General features: G+C 39.0%; 1 protein-coding gene across 3 annotated transcripts in view; it reads right to left on the reverse strand.

The window, feature by feature from the left end:
- Pip4k2a (phosphatidylinositol-5-phosphate 4-kinase type 2 alpha) overlaps positions 1-12,691 on the reverse strand; it is a 154,205-nt gene that overhangs the window by 14,540 nt on the left and 126,974 nt on the right. For all 3 annotated transcript variants that reach the window (XM_077802993.1, XM_077802992.1, XM_077802991.1), the window contains one exon: positions 11,116-11,154. In XM_077802993.1, the coding sequence (XP_077659119.1) occupies positions 11,116-11,154 (39 nt within the window). The remainder of the gene's footprint in view (positions 1-11,115; positions 11,155-12,691) is intronic.

Here is a 12,691-nt window from a genome sequence, read left to right on the forward strand (position 1 = left end):
TAAGTGCTGTGCTAAGTACTCCACATGAAACATTTTATTGATATGCATCACATCAATTACTCTGTCCAACAACTTTAACTATCATTCTTACCCATATTTTACAGACAAGGAAACTAAAAGTATGCAATATAACCAATGTCTCACAGCTTGGTAACTGATGAGTTGAGCTAGGAATCCAGGTAGCCTGATTCAATCATTCTACTAAGGAGAGTTATGCTGAGAATTCAACCAGAAACAGTGTGACACATTTAAATGGTGAATGTACTTATTACCACTACCGGCGCTCACAAGCACCAACACCACCACCATGACTACTACCATCTCTGTGACCATCACCACCAGTACCACTACCATCATCATCATAACCATCAGTATCACCATGACCATCACCACCACCACCATTATTATTGATGTTAACATTCAACAAATTGTATGGATTTAAAACTGGTATTATGTGTTGAGAGAATGCATACAAAATATTTTCTTAAAAATATTTAAAAGGTTAAAAATATTAAAAACGTTTCTAAAAGCCTTTCTCTTTTTTACTAAGAATTAAATGATCAAGATCAAGTCACATAAAAAGTGGGTTGTGGGATTGAGATGGTCATTTAATCCTTAATACCTCCAATCCCACACAATTCCATCCCCCAGGGATTTGCACTCAAGGAAAGTTTATGGCTTAGCTTTTAAAAAACAATTAAAAAAAATCTTCAATAATAATAGCAGTTAGAAATGCACCATTTTTTAAAAGTGAGGAGGAACACTACCATGAACTAATGGTCTTAATAAACTCTTGGTGTAAATCTGTCCACAAAGGTGATGTCTGCAGAGTAGCACAGAATTTTGGGCAGTGATATCTTAATGCAGCAATGGATTCTACCCTTTTTTTTTTTTTTTTGGAAGGCTGATGGTTTGTACTCAGTTTTCCAAAGCTGAAGTCTTTGAGGTCTGGATCTTTAAAACCTGAAACAAAGGGCAGAGGAAGCCAAGAGGGCTGACTGAAGACACACAGAAGAGCTTCCTCACCGGGAATTCTCCACCTGCCTCCAGCTTGACTCAGCAGTCTTTCTGGCCAACTCTATTTCTTTGCTCTGAAGTCAGTTCTCCTGGATGGTTTCATGGTGATCGGGAGACTCCAAGGGTGGCAGGGCCATATGTATACTGACTACTGTCCTCTCTGGGCCCTCCCCTGTTCCCCCTACCATTCCCAGAGTGCCCGGTCTTTGGCCTGGACTCCTGAGCTGCTCCAAGGCCCCAGCCAGCAGAGGCTCCTCAAATCCAACCCCCACTATGACCCTGGTTCACATTCTAGTCCTAATAGAAAAACTCACAAAAAATATCTTAAAATTTTTTTTTCTGAAAACCAAATGAAAATAAAATGTGGCTATATGATTATAAAAAATGGGATAAGTTAGCTTTTTGAATTAATAAATTATCTATAGTTTATAATATTTATTAAATACATGGAATAACATTTAGTGATTTTATATATGGTCAAAGACAGAAATTTGCTGACTTTTGTCTAACCTTAATTTTCCATGGGTTAGTTTTTCTAGTGAGCACATTATAATAGTGGGTAATTTAGTGAATGATATTTTGCTGACTTAAAGTAAAAAAATCCATGAACTGAAAGCTTAGAAGCCAGAAAATACAACCCAAATATGAGGGAGTAGTGAACTCATTCTTAAGGAGTAAGTATCGAATTCATTGCCAACATTGAACTCTGTATGAGCTGTAACACCTGACATTTTTTGTGAAGTTTTTCTTTTAAAGCACAGGATTATAATCTGTCTCAGAGCAAGTCTATATTCTTCAATAGTAAGAAATACACTTTATAACAATATTGGTCATGGTCAAATGGTTTATGTGTAACTAAGAGACAAATTAATATGGACATGAGGTCCAGATGTCCACTCCACTGTGCCGGAGCCTGAAGTACACAGCAAGTGGATACTTTTAAAATGTACAAAAGCCTCTGAATATAAATAATCACTTATTATCCCCCGGGGTTCAATAAAAGACATAAATGATCTCTAAGGACAGATTTGGCCAGGGGTTTGAGATTTTAAAATATTCAGAATGGCTACAAAGTTCAGTGCTTTTATTTTTAGAAATGAACATATGCCTCTGTGGACAGCTAGACAGACAAAGACCCAAGAACTGAGAGAGCACAGGATCCCGCAGGCAAAAGAGACACTGGATTCTGCTTGCTTCCCATTGGAACTGGGTAGAAAGGAAACGAAATTTGTTTAATATAAAAATACTTAGCACTTTTATATTTAAAAATTTCAAATTACTATGAATTTTTGCAGAATCTCTGAAAACCAACACATCAGAGTGTTACTGAAAGGATTTAAATATATTTATTTCAAATGGGACCTACCCCATTTGTGTGTGTGTGTGTGTGTGTGCGCGCGCGCGCATGTGGGCACTTATTTTATTTGGTTCTGTGATTTGATATTTAACTACTGTCATTTATATGGAAGATAGCATCATAGGATATCTTACGATTCAATAAAACCAGAAGTTAAAGGGGAATTTTGTTTTAGTGAGAGTTTAAAAAAAAATTAAATTGACTTTTAGGTGTCAAAAAAACATTTTTAAAATATCACAACACATTGAACATCTGTGTCTATGATTAGAAACATGACTTTAAAATACAGAATTCAAACTAAATTAATACAGGATTTTATTATAATTCTATACTTTGTAAGAAAAGAGCCAACTATATTATACATGACCATTAACAACAGAACAGGAAAGTGAAAAATACAAATTCTTAAAGTGCACGAAGCCCACATCTCTGTAATACAGAGCCAAGTTTTTGTTTTAGTCTGGATATAAACCTTACTGGGAAGATGAAATGCACCCGGTCACACTTGAGTGTTTAATGCAAACAGGATTTTGGCACCAGAAGGTTTCAATGCAAAGGATAATATATATCAAAATACTCTGTGATTAAAGGACTTATATTTTAGAATGAAATGAACTTTTGTTCAATGTACTCATTTAGTAAACCATTAAAAAGAATCTAATTGTAAACCTTGATGTCAAAGATTGCTGCGTGGTGTCCCTTTGATGGGCTGATACTGTGACCCTCTCAGCTGCACGCACGACTTAAAATATATACATACTAATTATTGTCTTATGTTAGGGACAGCTTATGTTCCCGATTTACTTGTTATTCCAAGTGTACCTAAATGAAAATAAACTTAGGAAACAGAATAAAACTTCTTTTACCATGCTTGCCAAAAAACTTCACAAAAATCAGAGCCTATGAAGTTGAAAATACACTCCCGAAGCATTTCTATCAGAGGGAAAATTTCAGATAATCCTTACACTGGAGCCAGGATAAAAATAATTTGATGGAATAATATCATATATGTGGTATCAATTTTGGGGTAACAAGAGATGCTAGAGATTTATAATAAAATCAGTTCTGCTTCTCAAAAGAGCTAAGCCACAAATTTGATACATGCAAAGGCAAATTAGTGAATGTGGATAAAGTTCTTTCAGAAGCAGCAAAGATAACAGGTGTTTTCTCACAAAAGCACATATCGCAGCCTCCCTTAACGATATAAACAGAAGGTCTACATAAGTTCCTGGTTTGCAAAATGATCCAATAGCTCATTACTAACTTCTAATTTCCATAAAGAAAAGAGGGAGAATGTACACATCTGTGACCATCATCCATGTGTGAAAGTTCTGTGATTCTAATTCTGAATCTGTGTGCCTGTATATATGTAAAATATGGAAAAAAGATACACCTCGACATTCTTGTGAAACAGTGCTATAATTAAGAGGCACAAAACTGGATAAACTTTGCTATAATTCTGCTGTTTTGAATTGTTAAGACTGGTGAGGCCTAGCTGTTGGTTATTTTCTCAAAAACTCTTTGTGTGTTTGTGTGTGTGTGTGTGTGTGTGTGAGCACACACACAGGCTGCTGGGGATTGAACCCAGTGGCACTTCACCACTGAGCTACATCCTCAGCCCTTTTTAAGACAGGGTCTCACTAAGTTTCTGAGACTGGACTTAAATTTTTGATCCTCCCGTGTCAGCCTCCCTAGTCACTGGGACTACAGGTGTGTACCACCATACACGGCTTAATCTTCAAAAAATTTAAGCTGATATGTAAAATGTGAAATTGACTCCTTTTATGATATTTTCATACTTTTATAAATGTAAGTATAGGTAGCAATGCCAAAGTGACAGTTTGGTCTTCCTCCACAAGCAGTGATGTGACCACTGATCTGTATGTAGGACCTACAAAAAGAGAACCTTTGAAACAGCTTTGTTCCCATCTGATCAGAAGACTATGTTGCATAGATGTCTACAGTGGCAATCCAAATATCAAAGGCTGAACACTTAAGGAGTCTGCTAGTCCTATTGTTTCTGGCTTAATACTAATTATTTTATTATTATAAGGATTACACATCTGTAGCAGTTTGGATTAAATTCAGGCGACATTAAATTTCATGTCTTCTTTCTACTTCCAAGATTTTCTAGAACCAACTGAAAATGTTGTTATCTTAAAATAATTCCATTAACTAACAGCACTGTTCCATATGTGCTTGTGAGTGTCTTGAGTTCATCTAATGAAATAAAAATTAAGGTAATTTAGAGTTTATATATCACTCTAAGCCAGTAAATCCAAAAGGCTTGAGGACTTTAATGCTGTAATCTGAGAGAAAAATCTGGAAGATGAGACTCTCTCTCTTTGTTCACATGCCACACTTACTAGTCAAAAAAATTCCAAATGCACTGAAGTTGAAAACCCCTACTTCCTGGCTGGGGGTGGGGGTAGCCCCAGCCATATTTAGCGTGCTTAGCATGTATGGTCCCTGGATCCAATCCCCAGCACAAAACCAAACCCTCCAGAAAACGCACTTCCTAGAACACCCTCATGGTTTGCAGGTAGGGTTCTTATGGACTGCTTAGACATCTGCTGTTATAATGTTACAGGACACTTTTGCATTTGTAATAGCTATCACTTGAACCTATATGTAGAACAGAGGAGATTTTAGCAACTGTTAAATCTAGGACTTCCCTAAGTGAAGTCTACTGCTGAGTGGAATTTCTAAAGGAGGGTCCAGAGAAGCTTCATATGAAACAAGAGATTCTCATAAACACGAAAGCATGAGAACCAATGATACACTCAAATCCTTTAATTTTATAACGATGACAAAGTTAAATGACCTTTCTCCAAATCCCAACCTTCCATTAATGGCAAATATCTCCTTCCCCCAGGGATGGGACTCAGATTCCCTGATCCTCTGTTTGGTACCTTTGCCCACAAACTCCCTTTTATAAAACATCTCTGGTCCAGGAGGCAGAAGTTACTAGGGTTGCCTTTAAGGTCTGAGAAACAAGTCCTACCTCTGCCCAGGAGGGGGACTTTGTCCTGTGCTTTGGGTGGTGGGATAGGTGTTCCTAACACTGCTGGCAGAGGGAGATGCTCCCTTCTGTCTTGGGAGAAAATAAATTTTACGGAACAAGGTTAAAGCATTAGTTGAATTGAGGGTTGAAAACCGTGGCAATCTCTTTTTAACTGATTACTTGCCTACAGTGGAAAAGCAGGTCCTTTTAATGGAGAGGAAAAGGAAGACTTCCAGAAGGAAGCACTGCTGTGCTTTTGTACCTTCTATAGGGGCCTGCCACCCTTGTTACCTTGCCTTTGACTGCAGTCTGAAGGACCAGATAGAGATAATTAATTATAATTTGTTACAATTTAAAGATCTCAAAAGAAATGCTGAAAATTGGTTTAGGAAAGCATTTTTAGATGTAAGGGTATTAATGCTTAATTCTCCCGAACCTTCAGTCAGTAATAGGTAAAGTGTCAGAGATGGTGACAGTCTCTTAATTGCTAGTGCAATTCACAATGCATAAGAATCGACAAGGCGGCTTTTTGTAGCCCATTATCAAAGTGTCAACAATGATTATTGCCAATATAGTTACACAAATGCCAATTGCAGGGCAGCTGTTTTCTTTCAAATGGGTTCCAGGGAGAAGGCTGTGTGTTAAAAGGAATCTTCTTATTGTGACCCTATGACTCCATTACACAGGCTTTACTTTACCTAATAAAATCAGACATGAGTTTTGAGAAGAACTGTGCAGAACGATGAACAAAATGCATATTTGTATAAATCCCCAGGACTCTCTCTCTCAAGAACATGGGCTTTTTAAAGAGTCAGGTCAAATCCCCCAGAGATCAAGTGAGTCCAGTTATGTTTTCTTTTACTTCCCCGGATTCCCTGCTGAGTAGCTTGCTAGCTGGCAGCATGCTAAGACTGTCATTTGTAAAAAGCAGTCCGCTCAGCTATAATTACTAATTTGATGTCACACTGGAATTGCAGCGCAGCTGTGAAAAGATCGACCACCAGGGAGATTCGCATTTCTCTGTCTCATTTAGAGGAGGCGAAACTGCTGGAGCCATGAATGGAAGATGCCCTTCCATTAAAAAGGAAAGAATTAAGGAATAAAACAAGTCATAGCAGCTGTCAGAATTTGACAGTGGTTAAAAAAAAAAAAAAAAGTAGTGTTCTGCTCTTTTTTAAAAAAATTCCAGACATCTGTACATGCATGTTCTGATACTTGTTGCCATGAAAGTGATCCCATTATTGTTAGAATATAACTTCTTTATTTCCTTCTGTTCCATCTTCATTATTATGCTAATGCAAATCACACTAATTATGTGTCAAGCTGAAATCCAAGGGATGGGACTTGTCTGCACCTATATCACTAAATATTTGAAATGACAGTTTCAAAACTTGTCATCAACAAGTGAAAAGTATGGGAAATTAAAACAGTTATAATGATTCCAATGAAAGAAAACCTAAGAATTGAGATTACTAATTAAGCCATGTCAATGGAGATTCTCTATGAAAAATCGTTCTTTGCACTGTAACCATCATTTGAAGAGAACATCATTGTACAACGATAGCAATGAGAAGAATTTTCTTGCAAATCACTTGCTTTCATTTCTAAAAAAGATGCAGAAAATAAATATTTTTAGCCTTCCAAATATTTCAAACCAAAGATAGCAGTGATTGTTTTGATAGCATTATGATTTTATTTGTGAAGACAAAAGAATTATATGTTATTTTTTGGGAAAGAGTCAAAAATATTAGCTGATTATGAAAGTTGGCAGAAAAGGTGAGCAAAAAATTTTTTTCAGAGCTTAAAAATCCAAAGTTTTTTTTTTTTTTTTTTTTTAAGAGATCAGCTCCACTAATGAATTTTATGTAATCTATTATAGTTTAACAAAATGTTTCTGCTGTAAGCGAGGAGATGCTCTGCTGCCAGGGCCCACTCCTACCGTGGATTATTAATTGCATTACTTTTACTTTCCATACTTATATTGCTCCTCTACCCTTCTAGTGAGCATCTGTAATGTACAATGACAGATGAGGTGGCCTTGTGGAGCCTCTGCCTTTTGGGGAAGAAGAGCTATCAAAAACCTAAGCCCCCAAAGAAGTACAGAGCACTGGATTCTTTCTCAGGTCAACAGTGTGGACAATTCAAATGTTTACATAGTGTAAGATACAGGGAGAAAGCTCTGTGTCCAAAAATGCACATTTGAAAGTATGTACAAAAACATTCAAACTTCTCAAAAGAGTTGTTTTGCCAACATAGTATGATACTAAATGACTTATTTTACTACTTTAAAAAAAAGACCCAGGATGATCTCTTGTAGCATGTATATAACTCTCTCACAATGTTTCTGTCAATGTAGTGAAGTTTTCCTCATTCATTTTCAAGGCTAATGGAATTAACATGAATTTTTGATATATCCTTAAAAGAAAGAAGACACAGAGAGAGGGGGTGGGAAAGAAACACTCCTAAATATTTAGAAGACAGAATGGTACAGTGGTTAGAAATATGGGCTCTGGTGCTAGAGCACTGGGGATCCTAACTGTGGGACCTGGGACAAGTTACTGAACCTATCTGTGAAGTCACTCTGGCACTCAAAGGAATTAATAATTGCAAGTCTTCTCATCTGGTGGTTGGACATGACCAAATTCATGTATGATTCAAAATAGTCTGGGGCATATAGCTTTTATCAAAAAATATCTGTTGATATTGCTCACATCTACAATTCTCAATACACTGAAACTAACATTAAAAAAAAAAATCCCAGATCAAGGCAGGGTTTCTGCATTTGCCATGAGCTGTGTGAGGCTGCCTGGGTACCACCCTAGGTAAGGTGAAAGCTGGACCCTGATCTGAAACCCTCTTGGGTTTGCCCTTTCTCTAAGGCTACCTCCAAAGAAGATATTGAGAGGAAAGAGGATCACACATTCATAAAGCAGCCTAGCAGAGTCCTGAGAAAATATTTCTGCTCAAACAAATTCTATATTCTTATTTCTTTCCACAGAAATCTGCACTAGGCAAGGGGCTGAACTTTTTTTGGTTCAGGGCAGTGGAACTGTGGTTAATAACACAGGGTTCTAAAAAGCAGAGAGACCTGTGGGCAGAACACTGGAGAGGGACATAGGGAACTGCACATTCTTCTTCTGGGGAAATCTCACAGCTATAAGGTATCACATAGTTGTGGCTTTCCCTCCTATGTGCTCATGTGTTGTGATTTAGCCTTTAGCAGCCATCATACCATTAGCTGCAACTGTCTTTTCTTGGCACTGGTTATCATTGGAGCAGATCCGGCCCTGTGGATTGAACCTGAAGAAATCAAAACCAACAGAGGAAACTGATGCTGCTCATAGTAGTCTTAAGGGACTTGGGGATAAAGAAAAAACAGAGCAACTGATGTGGAATAGGAACATCAGCGTGTCCACAGTTCTCACTTAGGTTGGCATGGATTAGGATGTCAAAGATATGTGTGGCTCTTACAATCAGATATTTTCTCCTAAGAGAAAATCCCAATGATATTAAACTGCTGAGTTTCTCAGAGGTTGCTTGCTTAAGTGTTTGGCACTTGACACACTTAGAGCAGCTTGGAAGTTGGCAGGCATCATTGCTGCTTCTTAGGGCTAACGCCATTGTCTTCAAGGTGACTTGCACTGGGGTTGAAATGTAAAAATACACACCCCACTAAAGCACATTAAGAACACAAATGGTTAAAGGAGAACCCATTTCCTTTTCTCTTCCTCACCTCTTCATGCACTGGAATCTGGCTTCTGCTCCCACCCATCTCCCTCAACCAGATCCCCAGAAATTTCCCTCTTCATAAATGCAGGGGATAACTCTCAATGCTTATCTTACCTGGCCTTACAAAAGCATCCAATATCCAATTCTAGAAAGTTCTCTTCCTCTAGTTTCTGGGACATTACTAGAGTGCAAGTTTCATGAGGGTGGGGACTGTCCCATCTTTCTTGTTCCTGAAGCATTTCCTATAATATTTGTCAAAATGCTTGCTCATCAGATACTCAAGAATTATTTGTGCAAATGATCCAGAATGCTCATTTCCTGTCTCTGGCTGTCCTTTTGCAGGACTCTTCTTGGACTTCCCCTTATATGGTGATGTTCTTCTGGGCTGGACTATATTTGCTTCTCTTCTACTCTACACATTCTTGATGGGTGACTTCCCGTACTCCTCTCTTTGCAGACCATCCTTTCTGCTATGCCGGATTTCAGTGAGTGCGAAGAATCGCTACTCACTGTCCAACCCAGAAACGCAGGGGTCATCCTGAATTCCCCTCCCTCTTGGAATTTCCAGGTCCTAGTCACCACCTGTATTTCATCTCTGAGTTCTGTTGATCCTTCTCCCAAATTTCTCTGTATTATATACATGTACACCATACCAGCTCAGGCCCCATCTTCTTGGGGGCACCCCATCAGTCTCTCCAACTGGCCCTCTTTTCCGGGTGGGCTTATCTCTTTCTCCAGCTAATATGAAGTACCCACTGGGCCTCAGCACCTGCTGCTCTTCCTCACCTCGTCCTCTGGCTCACTCTTCCTTATTTATCAGGTTCCTAAACATCACCACATTTGGGAAGTTCTTGCCTGACCCTGCCCAGCCTGAGTCAGATGGTCTTGCTACATGCTCTAAGCTCTCTATCATAGTTCACAGGATACCACTATTTCCTACTTACTGGCAATGCCCCCTGATGGATATATCTGGGTGGCCAAATATTTAAGCCTCTGAAGCTGGGACACTAATCATGAAGATATTCACAAACACTTCTGAGTGAATAAGTGAAAGCAAATGAGCAAATTTATAAAATTTAAATCAAAACGGAATGATATGCTAAAAATTTAATTTAAAATGAAAGTTTAAACAAAAATCTTGAATCTATCTTTTCAAATGGAATAGTTAAGAAAAGGCACTTCTGAAGCTGGAGGGTAGGAAACGGTAATCCCTTTCATATAAGCATGTGTTGATTTGGGTTAGTTTAGATTTACATATAGGAATCGATTTCTCAATTCAAATTCAAATTCTTATTCAAACTGACCCTTCAAGTTGCCTATGCCTCTAATCTTGTCTAATCAACTAAATGTGATTCAAATATTACCTATTGTACCACAAGTCAGAAAAATATTTTAAAAAATATGTTCTCTTTATTCCTAATTTTTAAGCAATCATATATGTATATATATATAAAATTTCCTCCTGCCCCCACCCCCAGACAGGGTTTTGCTAAGTTTCTCAGGCTAGCCTTGAACTTGTGATCTTCCTGCCTCAGGTTTCTGAGTAGCTGGGATTACAGGTGTACATCATGCTCTATTTCCTATCTTAGTTGGAAAGGATTTTGGAAGCTCCTCCAAGCCAACACTTTACAGATGAGAAAATAAAGACTTAGAAAGGTCAAGAAACTTATTCAAGGTCACATCTAGGTAGTAAGTGGTAAAATGGCCTTGGAGACCTGGTCCAGGTGCAGGAGAGCATCCTGAGCTATAGATGCCATCCTTGTTAGGCTCACTATTCAGTTAACTAGGTTTTCAGCACATGAAATGCTTTTTTTCAATCACACTTACAACTAATAACTATTTCATTATTCAATAATCTGAGGAAAGGAAATGAAGGAGAATAGTCCTCAGTCCAAAAATGTGAAGGAAATGGGAAGAAACAGTGATGGAAGATGCAAAAAAAGAATTAACACTAGAGGGATGGAGCCAGCAAAGGCCAGGCACACACTGAGAATGGCACAAGGCTTACCTTTTCTTTGTCGCTAGCTTCTCTAGCCACTGTAGAGCCCTGAAACACAAAGAAATAATAAAAAATGTGCATACACCAGGCATCAAGTCTCAAACATATGAAATATGAAAATGGTCATGGGCAGAGCTGAGAATTCATTGAGTGCTGTTCTGCTCCAAGGCTCCTTCCAAGAGAGCTCCTCTTCCTTCCCCAACAAAGCTCTCAGCCTCATCTGGGGCCTCCCTGTAGGTGTTCTTATCTACTGAACACTCTTCTTCAACCCCACCCCTGTTGTCCTTACCTGGTCCATCTTTCTCTGGTTCATATCCATCTGGTGGAAGTCAGAAAACCTGACAATCACTTGAGCAATAACTTAAGTACTCGATTAAAACTACATTCATTGTCAGACATCAGTTAGTCTTAGTATTTTCAAAGGGGAAGGCAGTCATCAGTTGGCTGTGGTGACTGCCAGGGCAGTAAGTGCCTTTTCCCTGCATCACATCTTGCGGATGAGGGCACATCCTAACCCTTGGACTGTCTTCTCTACAACACCCACTGTTTCCTCTCATGTGTTAAGAGTTACTGAGGGGCAGTTTCTCCTTGCTCACACCTAAGCAAGTCCCCTGTGAGCACTTACTGATCCCTTTACTTTGGAGATTCCTTCAAAGACACACATTTACTTGTACCTCTTTTGTTCCAGGCCCTATGCTGAGCAGAAAGGTACAAAGTGGAAGAAAACACAGTCCTTGATCGCAGCAGTGTCTAGTCTACTGCAGACGTTTTCAAAACTGTTCCTCGGAGCTCTGGGTGTCCAAGACGACCAGATTCACCCCAGATGCCAACAGGGAGGCTTTGGGGGGGGGTACAGTTCAAGCAGAGAAACTTCCCTTTTCTTGTCTTTCTTTTTTTGTGGAAGATTTTAATTCAAAAGAGAAGCCGGGACACAAATGGTCCAGTATATTCCTAAATATGTTAACACAACAATCATTTCTTATTCTTTGTGCTCTATTGGGATGTTTTACTCACAGCAGGCATTTGCTGAATAAGTGGGAGAAGGATCACAGATCAATGATGGTCCCCCTTAACCCTGCACTAGACACCTGAGCTACAACAGGCCAGTCAAACTGTTTGTTAACTAGACTGTAGCTACTGCCTCGGAATACTAAGGTTAGCCAACCATTGAGGGACCTTATATTTGATTTGGGCAAAATGAAAGTAGCTCCCAGCTCTGTCACTCAGAGCAGCTCAGGTGTTGATAGGGATGCAAGTGGCCTAAAATTCACGTATGAAGACATTTGGGCTGAAGGGGAGGGAGGGAAGCCAAGACCAAGCTGCAGTCCCCCAGAATCAGTGTCCATCCCCTAATGCCCAGTGTCCCCAGCACTGTGGATGTGAGAGACCTTACCAATGCAGCACAGAAAATGCTACTGGTGCTTGGGGACAGTCAGAGGAGCACACAATCTATTTATCTAATTTTGCAGTACTGGGAATTGAACCCAAGGCTGTGCATGCTAGACAAGTATTCTACCATTAAGCTAATCTCCAGCCCTTTCTATATTTTGTTTTGACACAGAGTCTCACTAAGTTGCTCAGGCTG

The sequence above is a fragment of the Urocitellus parryii genome, chromosome 9, assembly GCF_045843805.1.
Source record: "Urocitellus parryii isolate mUroPar1 chromosome 9, mUroPar1.hap1, whole genome shotgun sequence".
NCBI classification, from domain to species: domain Eukaryota; kingdom Metazoa; phylum Chordata; class Mammalia; order Rodentia; family Sciuridae; genus Urocitellus; species Urocitellus parryii.